Genomic DNA, 22,565 nt, shown 5'->3' with positions numbered 1-22,565 from the left:
ACATTATAACTTCTCCCTGTGGTAATCCCAAGTGTAATTCGACGTAACCCTAAAAGTAACCACAGAGCTATTTCTAAACGTAATTACATATGTAATCCTAAAAAATGAATAGGTAACCCCACAAGTGACCAATGGTAACCCTAGAAATAATCCTACAGGTAATTCCAGAAGTAATCCAAAGTAATCTCAGTGATTACATTCAATGTCAAAAGTAATTCTACAAGTAGTTGTAGAAGTAATCCTCAAAAGTAATCTTAACTTCTGCTCACCTGGGTAGAACTGATGGAAGGTGGAGATGATGCGTGGGTAGTAGCGCTGATGGGCGTGGTGGCGGGGGCGTGGGGGCGGGGGCGGCACCAGCTGGGCGTACAGAACCCGCGAGTGGGCGTGGCTGCTGGGCCCCGCCCGCACCATCACCCACATCCGCCCACGCCCCAGGTTGGCCTGAGTCATCACGCCCATATCAAACACCTTCCTCAAGTTTATCTAACAACTTTATTATCTTCCTCCTCCTGGCGATGTTTCCTCGCCAATCACCAAGGACCATCCTCCTCCAGGCGATCTCGATCTCGCCAATCACCACACTTGGCGAAATTTTCGCGCCACTCAACGGCTACTTTACTCCGGCCCGCGAAATTCTTTTTTGGTCATTCTTGCGCTTGTGAGAGGAGGAGAGCAACACACCAGTCGTAAATAACCCGCAATTTACTTCAAAATAAACGCTCTCTATTTCGCCTCGATTCTACCTTTGTTACCACAGTTCCTCCTGTTATATATATATATATATATATATATATATATATATATATATATATATATATATATATATATATATGTATATATAAATTAATTGGAGCGTAGACCAGCGAGTGCAAGGTTGTGTGGGGCGAGTATCAGCTGGCCCAGAATCTTGCCCATGGTCACCCTTGCGACAAATCTCAGATCAGATTTCTAGCCAGGCACTTCCTGTTGTTAAGGCGAAGATCCCGCTGCACCGCAGCAGAGATGAGCCTCCCTTACAAGCCTTATCCACCAAGCCATCAACTCACACGGCGATGTACTCCACGAATGCCTCGTCACGTCCCTCCTGACGTCCTCCTCCTCCTCCTCGAGTGACAGCACTCGACGCACCCTGGCCTGACGCCATATACGAGTCGTCAGGTCGGTGAAGCATCCGTTTTCGTTGGAAGTGTTTTCGCGTCGCGACTCACCTCCTGTCGCAAACGTAGCTTGATCAGGTGTCCCGTCGACCCACACGAACGATGGTGGCCTACTATCAGTGAACTCCTCATCACACGCGTGTAATCGGAACGGCACCAGAGGCGCTTTCTCCCGTGTTCTTTCTTCCCTACCCACGGTTTTACGTACACACACACACACACACACACACACACACACACACAGGCCAACTAGGCTATCAGCGCATCCACCTGATACCTTGTCTATCATAACAGATGGCGGGTGACACAGTATGAACTATCCCACAGAACTTCCTTCTAAGAGTAACTCATCACTTGTTGAGATTCCCACGCCCACCCACACCCCCCCTAACCATCTAGCCCCACCAGCACTTAACAACCACCTTCTTCCCAACGGTACAACAACCCCGTGTTCTTGAAAATATTCCTCACCAATCGCTCACTTCTCACGAATCATTATCCGCATGATCTTGTCACCAATCCTCAACTTTCTACCGAAGATCACACAAGAGTTCTACAGTACTCGCACATCCTTGACACAGGTTTTACAGTACATCACGTGGTGCCTTTCAAAATCACGATTCTAGACCTTAACAACACATTCCTACCACTTCGGACCTCTTCGTTTCCGTGTCTCTTATAACACCAGTCACAACTACATCATCCTGGGCTTCAGCGAGCGCATCGTAAACCCGTGGACACAAACACGAAAATATCACAACACAACGACGCACGGTATCTGTGTCACGTCACCAATCACTTCACAATCCACTTGGCTCAACCCCAGTCCACAAGGCTCAACCCCAATCCACAAGGCTCAACCCCAGTCTTCCTATGCTCAACCCCAGTCTTCCTAGGCTCAATCCCAGTCTTCCTAGGCTCAACCCGTCTTCCTAGGCTCAACCCGTCTTCCTAGGCTCAACCTCAATACCCCTAAGCTCAACCCCAGTCACCTGGGCTCAATCCCAGACTGCTACCTTCAACCTCAGTCTTTTGGGGGCTCAACCCTAGTCTTCCTGTGCTCAACCCAAGTCAACTAGGCTCAACCCTAGTCAGTTAGGCTCAACCCTAATCCCTAGGTTTAACCCTAGAGCGCTGCTGGCACCTGTGTGAGCCCTGATAGAGGGTTAACCCCACGGCAAGGCGAGCCAGTAACCTCACAACAACCCCAAGGGCCATGACGACTCGGGGCTGGGGTTCAGAGCCAGTTACCGTGAGCAGCGCACAAGACGGAAGCAGATGAACGACTGGCGTTGCAACGCCGGGGACCACCGCTGGCAGGGAACTCCTTCATAATAACCCGGGGGACCTCAACACACACACACACACACACACACACACACACACGCCAACCCGTAACTCTCACTCTCACCTTCACCCAGGAACCTAAACACACGCTCGTCCGCCACAGCTTAGGGGAACTCACCCGAAGCTGATTTTAGGAACCCAATATATGCTCACCCAACACTCTCGCCTTTACACACGTCCACCCGTCACTCAGGGACCTCAGCACACGTCCAACCGTCACTCAGGGACTTTGACATATGTCATCCCGTTACTCAGGGACCTCAACACACGCCCGCCTGTTACTCAGGGACTTCAACACACGCCCAACCGACACTCAGGACCCGTCATTCGAAGACCTCAACACGCCCACCCGTCCATTCCTCAAGGGACCTCTGTCTAACTCAGTAATGTCACACAATATTTTCAAGGTGAGTAACAATTTCAGATGATCACACACACACACACACACACACACACACACACACACAATATACCGGTTCTGTCATCAGAAAGTGACCGGTAACACCTGCTCGTATCCTTATACGATATGCTGCCCGTCAAAGGTTCCTCGCACATGGAACTGTGATATGCGATGTGACTGCTCTCTCTCTCTCTCTCTCTCTCTCTCTCTCTCTCTCTCTCTCTCTCTCTCTCTCTCTCTCTCTCTCTCTCTCAATAATAAATATCCACCAAAAATCCGGTACAAAACTATGCAAGCTAACCATAAACACCAGTTAAAAGATCTCAAAAGGTCTCTTAAGCTGTAGCCCAAAAACAAAACAAACCACAAATACACTATACAGAACAAGCCACAACTTCCCTACAAAAACACAAACTCAAAATTCCACCGAAACTTTATACAAAAGACGGCCAACAAGTTCCCCCACAAGATACACACACATAAAAATGTATATTTCCCAAAACTTCGAAAGTAAAACACTGCAACACTTGGCAGCTTCAGTTACCCCCCCCCCCCCCACACTATTGTGCCATCTTGTGATGGAGAACGATGGTGGAGGTGGAGATGAAGATGATGATGGATGTGACGGAGAAGCTGAAGAATGTGATGGAGAAGATGATGAATGTGATGGAGATGATGAGGAAGCGGTAAAGGTTTGTGGATAGTGGTAAGAAGGAACAGGAGACTGAGATATGAGAATATGTGGCCTGAGTCGGATAGTAAATGGACTGGATGAGCTGGAGATGGATGCTGCGAAGGCGCACACTACAGAAGGGAAGTGATGGGAGGTGATGGATGGGCCGTGCACTAGACAGACTGGGCCGTGCACTAGACAGACAGAGTGAAGAAAGGGTTGGATGAGGCGAAGGTGGATGACAGGGTTGTGGATTAGATGAATGGACGTTAAGGGAAGAGATGAGGTGAAAGGATGATAGGATAAGGTGCAGGATGATAATAAGTTGGTGAAGCGAAGGACGATGAGGTGGGGGAAGCCCCTGCTTGTCACTCCGGGTATTACCGTCATCATCACATGTCTCATCATCCTAGCAGATAATGAGGGCCAGACAATAACATCACCTTCCGCTCCTGCCACACTAGGAGCCTAGTCAAGGTGCTGTCAATTTTCTTGCCCCTGCTCTCTCTACCATACTCTCTCCATCACCAACTTCAATGTCACAATGATTGTCATATTCTCTCCAGCATGATCTTTATCATCATACTCTTTCTATCACTTACTTCATAATCACACTCACTCTAGCAATATCTTTACCATCACTATCATATTCTCTCCAGCATGATCTTCATCATCACTTTCACCATCACACTCTCTCTAACACAATCTTAACCATCACTATCATTACCATACTCTTTCCAGAACCACCTTCACCATCGCTATATCACCGCACTCTCTACCACCATCTTCACCATCACAATCATCATCATACTCTCTCCAGCACCACCTTCACCATCACTTACTACCTTTAAGCTACTTCTCCTTGGTCAATTCACCATTACCGTCACTCTCTATTTTATGCTGCCTTTCCTTGGTCCATTATCACTGTGATAATCATCACTATCTTGGTTGCACCCTCTTCATTATCTCTGCCACTAACATTACCCCGCGACTCTCATAAACTTGACACTCAACCGTTGCTCATGCCCTCAACACTCAGCTTTGCTACTGCTGATTCCCAAACAAAATCAACTTAACCTTCACCGAGGATTTAAACCTATCATCTTCACTATAACCATCATCTGTCTGTAACATTCACATCAATAAATACTTGTTCTTTGCCTAATTACCAACATCATCCCTCTTTTTTCCTGGCATCATTACTACTATAGTAATCTCTACCTCATATACAAGATCTATCTAACCACACCTTTTTTTATAAGATACGCCTAAACATTTTCATTATCTATTCATTCCATAAAACATATTACAGTACCATCTTCCATTTGAAGTCATCTCTGTCCTCTATACCATCACCATCTTTATCTAAAGAGAACTGTCTATCTCCGACCTTAATAACATCACTATCAGCCTCTTCATTCCATGAACAAAAGTCTGTACATCATCTTCTGTTCTCCATGTCATCATCACGAGTATCTATAGCCAAGTCTAGAGAATGGTATGCTATCTTCTTCCACCCACCCTTCTTGTTCTTCATATCATCTTACATTCTACACTATCTACCCAACCATCTTCACTCTCTTGTAGAAATATCTGTCAACTTCATGCTATTCATCTAGTCTGCATTCCCATCTTCTTCATCAACAAAATATATGACAAACACAACCATCACCCTCCAGCCATCTCCCTCCCCTCACCCTTGCATCACCATCACCATCACAGCCACTGTTATCTTCATACCTTCAACACCTTCCGGTGGCACTCAGGGTCACACATTTCAGTAACCTGCATCATTTACTCTGACCTCATTGACACAGTCAACCAACACAATCTCAACAAATTACATAATTACCCAAGTGTATCATGCAAGACTTGGCTAAAGTTTTTCTAGTCATATTTCTTTACTGTTAGTTTTCAGCCATTATCCAGTACCTATAAACATGTTAATAACAGGATTAAAGGTACAAAATTACATAGCCTATGCTTCTTCAAGTCATTTCTGTTTCCACTGACAGTCTGCTCAGCATGTGCATATTCCATGGTGATATACCAAGAAGAAATCAGTGAATGAAAAGACTGACAGATAAGTCAAGTTGGTGTATGGAATATCTCTGACATCATATGGTGCATTTTCCTCAAGTTTAGCAAAAGCATATAAACTGTACTGTTAACCACTTAATCACCTACCAATCATATTTATTTCAGTGTAATAACAGTTTCAGAGACGTAAAATCAATAATTACACATAAAGTCACACACATACACAAAAAAAAGCAATAATCACATGTATATCAATGGCATATTATACCACAAAAATAAAATTCTACAGGAATATACATAACTGAATAAACTCAAAGAATTACTTGTTCACCTTTCACTTTTTCATGTTGAACCATGTGCAAGTGCTTCTAGTCTCACCGGGGTACTGAGGCTGACTGCCAAGTGAGTAAGTTCATGCTAAACTTAGGACATGTAAATGATATACTTCATACTCAAAATCTATAATGACTGTTTCAGTTTATATTTGCTATTTATACGCATTTCAATCAATACTAAAGATGAGCAAAAAATCCATAATTTCACTGTGAAATACAGTTAAGTCTAACTTTTGCAACTTTGAATTTCTTAAATTACAAAATTACAATTGCAAAGTATAACATGGAATGCATACAAATATGTGAATAAGTAATTTGAAATATTTCTGTTATTTCACAAGCCAAATTGAGCTCATGCACAATTGTTTTATATTCATAACAATTCTTTTATATTCATAAACCCAAATGTCATACCATGCATTCCTAAGGGATAAAAAAAAAGCAAAGATAGAAAAAAAATCCTGTGAAACCTGCTGCCAAGGTCCAGTTCCAACCACACCAACCCTGAGTCACTCTAGCTTACTGTTATAAATAAACCTAAGATGCGAACTTCCCTTGACAGCTAACCACACTCATTTAATAATATCATAACTCATAACACATCCAAAGATGCAACTGTTCAATTTGATAATCTGTAAAAACATTGAAAAGAAAAACTTGCAAATGAAATACAAAAGGTACATCTTACAAAGTCACACACACACACACACACACACACACACACACACACACACACATATACACACACACACACACACACACACATACACACACACACACACACACACACACACACACACACACACACACATACACACACACACACACACATACACACACACACACACACACACACACACACACACACACACACACAAAAGAAAAAAAAAGACAATCATCCGAGAAAAACAAAATAAACACATACAATTACATTGGTACCTGGCAAAAGCTAGTTTTTTTTTTGTGCATGTTAAAGACATGGTTATGTATATACAAGGTTAAGAGAAGGGCCAATGCAAGTGTAAAACTCTTTCCCAGTAACACATAAACAGAAATTATATCTGGCTGTATGCTGGGGTGTATGTGTAAAGTTACAGAATAGCACGTGTAGGTTAATGTACGAGGCAACACAAATGTATGTGTGAATGTGTTAATGAGCAAACTGTGAACGTTACTGTAATACAGGGTTTTGTTCTTGAGGCATCTGTTAAGAACATGAGTATTAAATTAATTTTGGACAAAAGGACACATAAATGTGCAGATATCTGTAAAATTATTTTCTTTTTTACTATCAAAATTTAGCCTGAATTCACCTCAAATACTAGGTTATTCAGGGTTCAGTTTGCAATAAGTTTATTGTTCATTGTATGTGTACTACTTTCATTATATTGTAATGATCTAAATGTATTCTATCATTGCTCACCTGTATTGTTCATGTCCTGTATCTGCCTATTTCAAGCTCATTGTAAATACAAAATGTTCATTACAGGTGCATTAATTAACAACAAAAAGCTTTCTTATGCTTGTTTCTTAAAAGAATATAAACCTTTCAATCATCTAACAACTTTTCACATGAACTACTCTGGAGTCACATAAACAATTTGGTGATACAACCCAACACCTAAAATAATAGTGACTGAAATATAACATGCAAATAAAATAAACAAAGCAAACAAACAGAAGAGAAAATACAATTCTTTTTAACAAATAACTACAAATGCATGGAAGGGACAAATGGAGGTAATGGTATGTTAAAGCAGGAATCACCAATCTATTTTCAGTTGCAGTCTACTGCCCACAAGGTAAATAACCAAGTGGCAATGCATGTCTTGTAAATAACACAAATAATAGAACAAGTAAGAAGATTACTGGTCCAACTGCAAATCCCATAACATTAGCTAAAGTGCTCACACTATACTTAAAATCAAAAGAAGTGGGACAGCCTTCAACCATCCCCATTAGTACAGGAAAAATCATCCTTACCAAAATTTGGTTTCCTTAAAAATTTCAGTAAAACATAACGAAAATGTACTGATGTATTATCTAATCTCACCAAAATTCTTTAAAGTAGAGTCTAAAACCTACGAACAGGCATCACATTTCTGCCACTGTTCTGGACTTTTCTTCCCTCACTTATCTGGACTCTTCTTTCCTCACTTACACTCTGAAGGTAATACTAAAAGTTGGAAATTTAACCAAATATTTGACTGAGACTGTCACAAAAAATGTAACCCTGACTCTCAAAACTGAAGAATGTTTCTTCATACTGCTTACTTTTCATGTAAACAACATACTTCACATAGTTATGAAACACAGTATTCAAGTTTTTAACCAAATATGTTTTACACAAAAGCACGTTAATCTTCATTCATTCATATCTCTTTTAAGAACCTAAGAGCTCAAAAGCTCAAAAATTCAAAGACAGGGAACATATCATAAAAAACATTCTCTAATCTAGTTTAATGAAAAAAAGCTTTATTAATAGGAGCAAAATACAACTTAAGCTACAAATCACAATATACAGTATTCCAACCTTAGCTGTCTGCATATTTGGAAATTGGTCGCCCTTTTTATACTTTACTTCTTATCATCTATGGCTACGATCTTTATAATTACCAACATTCACTTCTAAGTTCCATTATGATTCATAAATATTACAGCCTTACTTATGATCAACTTTGAAAATTGGCCATTTTTTCTGAAACAGTAAGAGCATCAATCCCCAAAGCTGAGGCTGGGCATCACTCATTGTACTAAAACTTTATAAAATTCAATAGAAACGAGAGTTAAAACATGGAAACCAATTGTGTACTGACAACAGACAATGAGACAATAATGACAATGATGATGACACTGCCATACCATAATACAATCATAAAAGTTTTGCAGTTGTGTAAAAACCTTATGCAAAATACAGCTCCTTGTTTTCAGTGACTGAAAAGTCAGTTTGTTTGTTTGTACATGAAATGTTTCACTTCTAAAAAAGTCAAACGTTGTTTCAATGCAAATTATTTCACTGTCCAGGTCCTACTTCAATTTTTCAAGCAATGAGAAACACACTAGTATTAGTACATTCACAATAAAAATGGAAGTATGAATTTTGTACCGACCAATCAACAGGTACAACAGCAACAACAAACAAAAGGGTAGTTTCTGATCACATCAATCTATAAATATCTGATTCTGATACAGTACATATACTATGAAAACATTTGGCTTCTACTATGGATTGCAATAATTTATACTTAAGCAGGTAAATGACCAATACTAACTGCTATTCATATGCACAAATAGCAGCAATATAACATATAAGCTGGACGCACTACAAAGACTTACGAGAGATTTTTTTAGGATAACATAAACATTAGATATCATCATGGCAAATATAACAAATTCAATATCCACAGAACCATACCTAGATCATATGAACACCTGAAACGGAGCAATACTACTTACGAGATTATTTCACTTCACTTTAAAGTTACATCTTTGAGTGATTACTATTCATTAAATAACAGAATGTTGATTCTGCAGTAAGGAAAAACTGCTTCATTGAAGCATTATACATAACACAACAGCATGACATGAAACAAAATATTTCATTTACACCATGTATCTTCACAAACAAGTGCTTCAACTTAGAACCTAAAAGGTAGGTCATAGTTACTACTACATGAGTTGTGTGCTTAGTGATTACTATCAAGAACATAAATCTGTTTTTCAAATAAGGTACAATACTGTAATTCTGCCAACAAGTTTTTATGATAACTCTTCAAAGTCACAATTTTCATTATTCCCTCAACATCACCAACATCACAAAGTCATCTTTGTTCATTCTCTTTTATTTAAATGAAAGTAAGATGCGTAGAAGTCCTCCTCCGTAGAATTTTAGTAACAGAGCCAACACTAAGATTCATAATGTAAGGCACTAGTGTTGCAAAAATCGCTCATAAATAAAATATGCACCATAGTAAACTAAAACTGGCAAGTGCCAGAATGAAATACAACACTCGAACCACAGGGCTTCATTTAAAGGTATGGCATTTCACATTCCCTTCCAAAGTGGAAATTATTTGACATACATATATTCCCATACAATCAGTACTACAACAGTATTTTTTATCTAACCATGAAAAGCTTATCCTTTTGTAAATCTTTCAAACAAGTATGACAAAAACTGTAATTAATCTTGAAAATTTTAGTCCACATAATTCAAAAAATGTTACGATCATACATGACTTATAAAGGTTAACAATATGGAATCAAACATGAGAAGGAAATATGCAACTGGGGAAATATATGATAAATAGACTAAGATGTTTACACAACAAATCAAACATGAGTAAAGTTGGAAAATATGAAACCAATGAAGCATTTTTCATGACGATAAACAAAAAGAGCAGGTTCGACATAAAGTATGCATTTGGCAACAAGAGATAATGAATCATAGCAGAAATTTGCATTTATTTCACTTAAAGAATATGTTCTTTCATTTCTCTTTGACTAAATGCCTCTCAATGATGGACACCAACATGTATTTAATGATGATCTCAAAAAAAATTCATATCAGTATTATAACTCTTATAATTACTGTTAATGCTGGAGCAACCATTGTAAAATGTTGAAGACAATGATTTTCAATATTTTCTTCTTGCATACATGAATGGTAAGATATATGTCTTCTGCCAGCCACAATATCTATACACTTAAAGTTAGGCATGAAAATATTTTTCTAACTAGGTCAAACATTCTTCCTAAGCATTTGACAGATACCAAGCGCTCTATCAGTGTATAATACCTTCATCATTCAATGTACAAAAGTTATCACTATATAAATATGTCCAAAACTATGAAAAATATTACGACAGAGATAAACCAAGTATTCTCTCAATAATTGTATTATTCATTCACCAAAAATAATAAAAAATAATTTTCTTAAGACATTCGTAATAATGTGGGAAAGTCGTACTGGTGACCATAGAACAGATGAAACTATGATGAAAGAAGTTAATAATATTCCGTCATCACAGCATCTCCTAAAGTTCTCGGAATGCAAGGTCAATACAGTTCTCGAAATACACAAATAACATCTTTATCGTGATGTATTCCTCTTCTTTACCGCTCTAATGACTACCCTCGGCAGGGAAAGGTTCAGTTATGTAGCTGAAGGCGTGGGAAAATGGGAAATAGTTGTTGGTTCAGCATGTTCGTGAGTACGGTTAACAGGTGTCATGAGTCACGATGGGTGAGCCACCCTCACATCCTCACTTATCTCACTCATATTTCGAAGCGCTTCAGACACTTACCTTCAAATTTCACCTTTGGTTTAGTCCCAGAGGTGTTTGTTGTGCCCTCCTCACTATCCTCTTTTGTGTCCGAGTTGTTATTAGAAGGTTCATCACTATTTTCCATCCTCACTTTTGAAACAAACAAATTTGTTTACTTACTTCCAAATGAACACTGACTTAATCTATAAAATTACAATCCATTCAAGAAACAACTGATTGTTTTAATTCATACAACCCAATATTTGTTTATGACTAGGTCTCATGTATTGTATTTCTCGAAATAAATTGATTTTAAAGCGGATGTATTACTTAGTTTAGAAATGCATGGCGTTGGGCGGGAGGTTCGAAGGCGCCATGGAGTCCCCTGCCAAGTTCTCACTTTCCATGGTGGCTGCCTTTGTCTGGCCACCCCGTCGCCTCAGAGAACGGAACCATCGCACGGCAGACTTAGGTAAGAAGCAACTTCCTCCCCTGCAATCCCCTCTGAGGCAATAGTACTTTGATTATTTTTCATTTTTACTATCATATTCCTCCATTGATCGTTCGTCTTTGTTCATGGCCGAAATCAGACCATGATTTACTCAGTAGGAATATAGTGTTGGTTGTCCTTTCATGTGATTATGACAATCTTTTTATCACAAATACGTGGATGAAGCACAATGCACATTATTTTTATCATAGTTTATGATGTATTAGCATGTTATTGTGTATTATATTACAAAGTGTTATTGCACAGTTCATTTAGACAAAATTATTACTGCTGACGCTCCAAGTTATAGCCTGAATCATATTTGCATGGGGGAGAACAATACATATTTTAAATTATCTTGGTTTAAGATATAGTAACATACCATTGAACTGTATTACAAAATGTTATTGTATGATTTGCCTGGATAGAACTATTATTGATAACTTTCCAAATTACAAGATAAATCATGTTTCCGTTGGGAAAACGAATTCTTTACGTATTATGAAATACATTGGGAAAGACTACACTTACCAGGGGAAGATCGCTTCCAGAACTCTCTACAAACATCCCCGGTTGAAAACTCGAAAAACATTATGCATTTTTTTATTAAAGTTACGGTAGGGTAAGGATTTTTTTGAGACGTTAGATAAATGAAGCCATATTATTCTCAAGTCCTAACATACACAGTTTTCTTGTGGTAGTGTGTGTTAGAAAGTGTTTATTTCCCTGCCACTGGAATATAATGATGATTCAACTACAAGATATAACAGTAAAATTGTGATCGCTTGTAATGACTATTCTTTACGCTACCTTTCTGCTCCGCGAACGAACGACGTTTCTGGAAGCGACTAGGCTTCTCTCTCTCTCTCTCTCTCTCTCTCTCTCTCTCTCTCTCTCTCTCTCTCTCTCTCTCTCTCTCTCTCTCTCTCTCTCTCTCTCTCTCTCTCTCTCTCAATTCCCTCCCCCCGCCTCTGCTCTACTAGCTCGTAGTCGGTAACACAACAGAGAGAATTGCCTGTCCTTGCTTCCAAAGCTTGTCACCCGAAACATGGGATGATGCTTCCCAGAGACATTTGTGTGTTGTGGAGATCAGCCACTCAAGGGCTGAACGTTATGTTACCCCCCTTCTTTCCTTAAACAGTTTAGCTGTGGAATTATATTCCTCCTCTCGCCATTCTCTGTTCCTATAGCCATTTGTACCCCTAGAAGTCAAGTTTTCAAACACCCGCGGATCCTTGATTAATTTCCACTGTTTCTCATGATATTTGTTTCACCCAACATGGCTTTTGTTCGTACCATGTTAGTCTATCGACAAAGCTTAGAAACGTAGTTTATGGCATCTTAAAACTTTTTGGGGGAAAAAGTTACTGCTTGTGTTCAACTTCCCTTATTCAAACCTGTAAGAGATTGGAGGTGGAGGGGGTGGGGAAGCAAAACTTAAAGAATATTTGTACAAATAGAATAAAATTGGATGATACTAATAGGCATCAAGAGACAAGTTTTCTAGGCACCATACACAACCAAGGGAGGAAATTGCTCAGGGTTGGTGTGTAGGTGAGGCTCGTGGAACTCCCGCTGTGTCCGCCACGGAATTCCTACGAGGCTGAAGTTGAGCCTGGTCGACTTGGTATTGTCCAGGTTTGTATGTGGCGTTTTCAACCATTTTCGGGTTTTACGTAATGTGGCCTCGGTCAGTATTCCTACCCGTGACTGGAATACTTTGACATGGAAAAGGATGTGATGGTATGCACAAATATTTTTGCATTATGAGGAGGTTCCCTGCGAACATTTCTAGGGAGCAAAAAGTACTGTGACCGTATTCGCTCGCATGTATTGATTGTGATTATGATTCGCTACACATAGCTTTGTCTTCCGTAAATGGATATTTGCGTAAATATTAGTTATTGAAAAAGGTAGTTGCGAAATTTCCCAACCTCATTATCATTACACGTTCTATTCTCTGTTATAGCTAAGATTTTGTAAACTTTGGCCCAATTGTTAAATTTGAGTTTAGTAGAAATAACATAAACATTATCTTGTCTGTTTATATTCTTCTATATATTTAGGTTCAGTTCTTTCCCGACCTAATTCTGTAAATGAGGAAACACTTTCAATTGGAAGAGAAAATAATTGCTTTCTGCTATCGAGATTTAATTCAAGATAACCAGGTGCAGCCTAGTCTCTTGGTGGTGGTGATGGTGGTAAGAGCGTGGTGGGCTGCTGCTATTGTGATTACGTAGTGGTAGCTGCGAGTATTATATTGGTAGGCTTGTGATGATTTCGTGGCAGCATAGTTGTAGTTTTAATAGTATCATGGTAGCAAAGTGGAAGTTGTGAACGGTAGTTATTGTTGTGATGGCATTCTGTTCTTGTTATGTCATTGTCGTTATATTTCTATGGGAGTAATATTTCTCGGTAGTGGATATGGTGGGAAGTAAACATTCAGATTGAAGTCAAAGAGATCGCCTAATGATGTCACTTACATAACAGTACATGGTTATAATGATGTCATTAGGTATATTGTCGAAAAGTTCTGAAATTTTTCCACATGTAAGTAAAATCATCCGTGGGAGACATTCATCTATGCTTGGTTTTAGTTTTTTTAAGGATAACTTGTATGTCATCCTGAGTCAACTAACAGTAATCGTTCATGGCAATAAGCATGGTGTTACTGGCTTAAATTTGAAGCTCTTGTTTTAAAGGTTGATTTTATCAGCGGCATGAGATAAGCTGGAGCTTATCCTTCAACTACATCCTTCCTAATCTTACTCCGACTGCCCTCGCATCCTTCCAGGCCATCCTGCACCTCCCTGGTTTCATGGAATATTCCTCCTCCCCAGAACACCCCTCCCCCTCCACTCCCTCGTCCTATCTGCCTCTCTGTGATTGTCCTCCAGGAATAACCTCTTCATAGACCATCTGGTTTCCTTTTATCTGGTCTTCCAAAGGATTTCCATGGAATGTCTTCCAGCAGATAACCTCATCATAGACCATCAGGTCTTCTGATGTCTGTATTGCCCGTTTACTCTCCAGCAGACACCCTCTTCATATACCACCAGGTGTTCGGTTATCTGTACATCCTGTGTACTCCCACGTACTTCGCCTCTCCTCTTGATACAGTACCTTTAAACCATTTCCTATTCCACGCGCAGCTATCACAGTACGTCCTACGATAAATAGAATAACTTTATTTTTAGTGTGATGTTTATAGCTACTATAAAAAGATGTATTGTCATTCACTCACGAAACTGCCACAGTGACGTCTGATACCTGATTAGAATTTGCACTAAATTTTATGCAATAATTAACATAATGAACGGCCTCATTATTCACACGATTATCGATGTCAGTCATTCATGAGGGATGCGATAAGCCGAGTCGGAAACAGTCGGTGATTTTCACAATGAAAGAATAGAATGGAAACAACAACAACAACAAGGAAAAGAAACGCGCTGTGCCAAACGTTTCGGTCGCGAGCCATGAAACTGGTTTTAGGGAATCGTATACCTGATGGTGTTTCATGTTGATCAACCTACCCTCTCATGTACAATACAATACCGTTCGTGGTAATCCATTCCAAGGATCTCCACTCAGCTGGTCGGTCCGCTTCGTCGTACTTGACTAGGCTATAAGATTGTAACTCGACTAAGTTATAAAATTCCTTCCGTCAGCCCTCGACATACAGTTTAATAGATTATTTTAATTCATTCACTTTGTTTCCTACTTCGCACGCTCTGGCTTGGGCCAGACATCATAGGCACTCGACAAACGTGACTGTATAAAGTTATTCAAATGATAGCGAATATGAAACATGTTGCATAAGTGGGTTTACAGACCCATGTATTCATTTCATGAAATACACATACATATTTCGAGTTGGGTCAGCACTATATATACAGACGTATACCATATATATACAGACGTGTGGGCCGGGTTACGAAGGTGGTCTGAGGGCCTTGTACGATCCTTGGGAAGATGGCCCCGGCCTTTCACCCCACTCGTATTGATGAGGTCAGAGGCCATGTCATGACCCTCAAGGATCGTGCTCAGGCGGTTCGATACTTAACCAATCAGTAGCCTATCTTCTTTTTATAACGTAAGCTCAGATGTAGCTCAATCCTTTGTCTCTCTCCAAGATCCTCTCACTCCAATACCATCTTTAATCTTGGATATTTCACAACTCTATCTTAACGACCGTCTGATGTCTTTGAATCCAAGAAGCCGTAAGTTTTTTCTCCTATTCTAATTACATTCTTAGACTCTCACATAGAAGTCAATGTCTGATCCACAAGCAGATGTCCATCGTATTCAACCACCACGGTTATAGGAGGTTCTTTGCGCTGTATTTGCTATATCCTATCCCTTGCACACAACTCAAGCCATCCTCTATCCTCCCTTCATTCATTCTTCATATATACCTTCTATTTCACTCAATGGTATTAATCCTTTTCCACTGGCACGCAGTCCTCCCTTTCTATTCCAATACGAAATCAGATGAAGTCACCGAAGCCCTCCCTCTTTCTCCCTTCTTCAATATCTTTGCTCTGGGTCCGCGACCCTCCAATATGTCTCTCATATGCCACGCTCTGACGTTGTCCCTGCCACATATTGATACAGTTTCTTTAACTCCTGTGTTTGTTCGTAGTCCAAGATCCCCCCCCTGCGTATCTGATATATCAATACGACAGGAGGTTATCATTCGTTCTGCGTCCTCCTTTCATCGACCTAATTTGATCATGATATCCATTATTTTTTTTCTTTTTTTCATCTTGTCTCTTGGTACGCCTACCTGTTGGTGTTGGCTTGAAGCCTCTCAGGGTCCTCCAGCTTCCCTCTGGTCCACTACCTTCCTGCAGCTGTTACATCCTACTTTACTACCGCTTCTCTGTACCTCCTCACCCTACCACAGCTGTGCCTCGGCCCTCGAGTATCTCTTCCCGTTTTCCCTGCAACTCAGCTTTGCCCGGAGCCTGTATTCCCATTTTCCTTGCACCACAATTTTGGCTTCATTTTCCTCACACAAGCACACGCACTCTATTCCAGTCGTTTTCATCACTATATCTCTGAAATTCTTACTCACAAGTTTCGTTCTCTCTTGCGCAACTTTACATATAAATGATGCCACTCTCTCCGCTTTTAAAATGTTTCATATCTTATGGTCCTCTTCCCCATTCCGTTTGACTTTAATCTTTACAGCGGGTGAGTGGATCTGAGGAAATGATAGTCTGCCGACCCAGAATCCCTTTGAATCTTAGCTCCCTGTGAGTTTGTCTTCATCCTCTCGTCAACAAAAGTTGAAAAGTATAAAAAAAAAGTAAATATATTCAGTGTTTCTTTTTTTTTTAACGCCAGTGACATGTGGATTGAGAGCTGTGGTAGATCATTATCATCTACGGTCATGATGATTCCTCGTCCAAAGGCAGAAGAGGGTGATGTTTACCCGTGTGGGTTCGTGTCACCCGGCGGGTTTTAGGCACGGGGTCAGGGGAGCCTGCCTCGTCAGCCAGAGTTGCTCGTACACGTCTGGTATATGTCGGTATGGCGCCTGATCGAAGCTCTACCGAACGAACCATGTCTTTCTCAGTCGAGACAGCTTCATTCACGCGCGTCTCGAGACTTGTGTCCGTTCGCGCAGTCGAGGGGTAAAGTTCGAGGACAATATTTGAAGTCTTTTCAACGCGACGCACGTTCGAGGTTATACGGACTCGTCTTATGTCTCTCTGTTCGTCGACACAGAGGGTTCGGTGCAGCTTCGATCGGACGTGTCCCAAGACCTCTGTCTGTCCGGACGTAAAGATCGTGGACCGAAAACCACCCGACACGGCCAAAGTCACGGTACGACAAGGTTCGTCCCACGACTATATACTAGTCGTCCCCTCCACATCTCCACCCCACAACGCACAACAGCCTCCCCCTCACGCGCCTCACGCCTTGCATCTTCTTGACCTCCTCGAACTCGTAACGGGTTATATAACTTTCCCGTCTAACTGTCTCCTGTAACTGTAGGTCTCATCACAAACTGTGAATTATTGACACACACACACACACACACACACACACGGCGCTTTAAGAAGCACAAAGAACTTAAAGAGAAAGTCTCGAAGAGGGTAAAAGAAAGGTGGTACTAGATTTAAGCGAACTGAGTTACCAGGAAAAACTAGAGGCCATAGATTTTACCGTTATGGAAGAGAGAAGAGTTGGAGGTGGTGACCTGTTGTAATCGCAAAGATTCTAAACCAGTTATTATGTAGATTGACCAGTTCTCCAAAAATGTTCAGATAGAACAACCAGAGAACATAACAAATTTAAACAAGAAACTTTAACAAGATTTAAAAGGACTTCTTTTACAGTACAACATTCGGTAGGTGAATGGTATGAATAACACAAGGACACACAGTGAACGCGCACAACACACCCTAGTTTAAAAAGATGTGTGGTTGTAAGGACAGTTCGACGTATGGGACCCACTGCGTATGTAAAACTCCCTCTTCCAGATTGGTAAATTTCACACACACACAAAAAAAGTTTTTTTTACCTCAGAGTGAAGCTACTGGCACTATTTCTTTTTCATTTGCTAGTGTGATGAAGGCTTGCCAATTTCCAACATAAAGATTAAAAGATGTCAGCAAAAGTTTGACTCCAATTGCGAATGTTTGTGTTGTCAGTTGTAATAATCGAATCAATAAAAAAAATCATTCGTGCTCAAATATGAATTTTAATGTCATTTTCCATTTGTAAGATTAAATGGACTGATACATATATTTTCCAGTGCTGCATTTATGATATCCGGTTGACCTATATGCAAATTCTTTTTTTTTTTTTCATAGTTTTATATGTCACACAGAAGCTTCCACTGTAATTAATTCATTTAGCTAACTTTCACGGAGAGAATTTGTCAATACACTAATTTTGTTTGCGACAAGAACCCCCTGGAATGAACTTTCGCAACTTGCGCCGACCAAATTATTCGACTCCCCCATCAATCTGGAGGGAATGACTTAACTGTATGACCTCAGGGGGTTTAGGAACGTACTTACTGCCCCCGCCCGGAGCTTTGTCATAAGAGTGACCAGCTTTAAGCATACCATGATGAAGAATGGCGACACCACACTCCTCCAGGAATCCGGGTCGATCCCACATGTGCCCGAGACAACCTAACCAGATCAAGCGACATGTGAGGATGGTCATTAGGCCTGCGTTAATTTTTTTTTTTTTAGTACAATCGTATTATTGCCGTGTTTTGCGTGACTTGAGCGTTCGGTTAATCCCCTCGAATCCCTTCATTTGATGAATCAAATCGCTTTATCTCAGCGTCTTCATGAGAACGACTGTACGACCATTGAAGTACGACGGGACGACCCTTGAGCATATATAATTGTGTGGTGGTGGGCTGGACTTGGGTATCATTCTCAGTGGCAAGGTTATCCATCATAAGGATTCAGTCATCATACTCAGACCGATCGTACCGTCGTGTTTGTTCAGGGTGTAGTTAGCGATGTTCACAGGCCGGGGTTGTAGTCTTCCAAGGCGTTCCATCTTCTTATAAGGACATGGTCTTTCTCGTCCCAGTAGCAGCAGCAACCTTTGCCATTTTCTCCAGTTCCCCCTCCCCCATCATTGCCTGTGGCAGTTGCCAGCGTGGAGTTCTCCTGTGGTTAAGCTTTCACAGACTGGATGATGATGATGATGATGATGGCCGGTGTCTCTCTGACGGAAAGAAAGTATATAATGCCCGCCATTGTCTTCCTTCCCATTGTTCACACACAACTCTGGACGTTGCGAAGAAGAAGAAGAAGAAGATAAGGACAATATTCGCATTGCCATAAACACGTCAGACATTTTGTACGAGTCCAGACGTAAGAAAATTGATCACGTACACCAAAAATTGAGCTTTTTCTACTTATTAGATCTCTCTGTTAAGTTAGAAGAGACAGAATTTTGATATATGTTTTTCAACGGCTGTGTTTAGCAGGGCCATCAAGAAGATGACTTTAAGAATATCAGGAGGGATGAACAATGGGGAAGCGTCAGTCTCGGAGGCTCTGAATAGTTCCCTTGGGAAGACTGACAAGTTCATTTTTAAGATAACTGTTCTGCGTTTTTTTTTCCTCTCTTTTTCTGATTTTTTTTCTTTGCCACTTCTCTTTTACTCCTGTTGTTTCTCATTGCACTTTTCCCCGTTTTCTGTTTTGTCTATTTTCTCTTTTACAGTCAAGACTTCAAGAAACCTATTCCACTCAGGTATAGAATAAGAAACTTTGCACCCAAACTTGTGTATCATCGCCCATGTTATCTTTGGCCCACAGCCTCTCCGTCCTCCCCACTGAACTGTTGACAACAACCCCTGCTCCTGACACCACTGCTGCACCTCATACCTGACACCGTGGCAACACCTTACACCCAACACCATAGCCAATGTGATACCATGGCTGCACCTCACACCCGACACCACGGTCGCACCTCACACACCCGACACCACGATCGCACCTCACACCCCCGACACCACGGTCGCACCTCACACACCCGACACCACGGTCGCACCTCACACACCCGACACCACGGTCGCACCTCACACACCCGACACCACGGTCACACCTCACACACCCGACACCACGGTCGCACCTCATACCCCCGACACCACGGTCGCACCTCACACCCCCGACACCACGGTCGCACCTCACACACCCGACACCACGGTCGCACCTCACACACCCGACACCACGGTCACACCTCACACACCCGACACCACGGTCGCACCTCACACACCCGACACCACGGTCGCACCTCACACACCCGACACCACGGTCGCACCTCACACACCCGACACCACGGTCGCACCTCACACACCCGACACCACAACCGCAGCTAACGGTACAACCGCTTATATCTCGCGCCTGACACCACAACCACATCTTAACGCTACAAATGCACCTCGCACTTGTTACCACAGCCACATAACAACCGTACCTGACATCACAAACACACCAGACGCTCCACCCTCACCTCACGTCAGACACTGTAACCAATCACGACGACTCCACAGTAGCAACACACACCATGGCCTGTGGACCATTGTAACTGGGTTACGTCGCCACGTTCACACCGATGAGGCAGTTAAGTCAATCCCTCCATTCGTCTCTCAGTTTCTGGGCATTAGTTCATATCCGCGGCTTCGGTGGACAAGGCTTGAATAACGTCATCGACCAACGGGCGTTAGGAAGTCTCAACTGTACTGTTTTAGTCCCTGCCCCACTCCCTCCGTCCCTCCCTCACCCTTCTCAGGCCTACACACAGTATTGTCGCCCCAAGAAGACATGCAACCCAGTTGCTGTCGGTAATCTATTACAGGTTCGGTATTACGAGCGCGAGTTAAGCCATACATGTATTGTCTAGCGAGTGGTCAAGCATGCGACTCCATTGGAAAGTGTCCAGCAACGTCTTCTCACCAGTTATTAAACGGTTTCATGAAGTAGTTATACTGAAATTAGGGCATTAAAGAAAAGTAGTAAGATAAAAGAATATAGACTATAAATTCTTGTGGAAATGACGCGACGAATGTTGTGAGCGATGACTGTGTGAAGAGCATGTAAACATCTGGGTGAAGATGGTCGGGCGATGGACCAGAGGCACAGCCAATTGTTCCGCCCGCGTCCTATTGAGCCAGTCATCATTCACGGCGTCTTGGGACGAGAGGTGAACAGCCTGAACGAACGAACTGGAGCGAAATTTTTTTTTTTCTCTCTCTCTCTCTCTCTCTCTCTCTCTCTCTCTCTCTCTCTCTCTCTCTCTCTCTCTCTCTCTCTCTCTCTCACCATTCAAGACATGATGAATGGGTTATTATATACTATTATATGTGAGAAAGACATGGCCAAGGTCAACTAATTGAGAGCCGTAGGTGTATCGTCAGCCGCTAACTTAGTGATTAAGGAAACAGTTATACCCAAGCCAGACCAGGCTGGTGACATTTGCATCCTAGGATGACTTACAAAAACTTGTATTATTCAATATCCCGATTTTGGAATGAATTTGTCCGACGTTGATTTTGGACTTTTAACTACATTCTGCAGCGACATATTTACTCTCATAACGGTAATTAACATTAGAACACCGATAATGTAAATTTTCAATGAGTGCCAAATATGGTCTAGACTTTCCACACACTCTTTTATTCCATGACATGCAACAGATGAATGAGCCAAAGGGAAGAGATTACCTGAACGTGCATCGTGAAGGTATTGCTTTTTTTTCAAATTCGGTGTTTATCAAAAGTCAAAAACACGATTTAGTATACTCATGTCACTGGAATTGCATGCAATATGCTGTTATTACACTGTCATGTTAATTGATTTATTGGGAAACATTATATAGTTCACGTGTACGGTTTAGAGGCACTCGTCCAGAGCACAGTTACTTGCAAATAACTTTCGCTAAGACGGTAGTTGACACACATCTTGGAGGAGGAGGTGGGGGTCGCCCTTGAACTGCGCGATAAATAGCCACAGAAAACGGGTTTGACGGCGCATGCTTCCCGCGGCGGCCGCCAGATGGCAGGCCGTGCCATCAGCTGATATGCCTCGCCAGTGTTTGTCTGGCAGCCTTGTGAACGTGTGGGTGTGTCAAAAATCCTCTAGTTTCATGCCGTTCCAAATCGAAATTGACCGAGATATGGAGGAGGAGGATCTCCGTATCAGTGTGGTGGATGTTTATGACTTGGCTTCAGAGATTGGCAAGGAGTTCGAGAAAATAATAGACAGAAACGGACCAGATGCGGTGACGGGGCTTATGCCGAGAGTGATTAGTGCTCTCGAACAGCTGGAGAAGTTGGCGACGAGGCACGAGTCCACCTCCTCGTA

General features: G+C 41.5%; 1 protein-coding gene across 1 annotated transcript in view; it reads right to left on the bottom strand.

The window, feature by feature from the left end:
• LOC139751247 (uncharacterized) overlaps positions 1 to 11,426 on the bottom strand; it is a 183,078-nt gene extending 171,652 nt beyond the window's left edge. The window contains exon 1 of the mRNA XM_071666494.1: positions 11,262 to 11,426. Coding sequence (XP_071522595.1) covers positions 11,262 to 11,367 — 106 coding nt within the window. The 5' untranslated portion in view covers positions 11,368 to 11,426. The remainder of the gene's footprint in view (positions 1 to 11,261) is intronic.
• Between the last annotated feature and the right edge of the window lie 11,139 nt (positions 11,427 to 22,565).

Source organism: Panulirus ornatus, chromosome 11 (assembly GCF_036320965.1).
Source record: "Panulirus ornatus isolate Po-2019 chromosome 11, ASM3632096v1, whole genome shotgun sequence".
Taxonomy (NCBI): Eukaryota; Metazoa; Arthropoda; class Malacostraca; order Decapoda; family Palinuridae; genus Panulirus; species Panulirus ornatus.
This window is presented reverse-complemented; position numbering and strand designations above follow the sequence as displayed.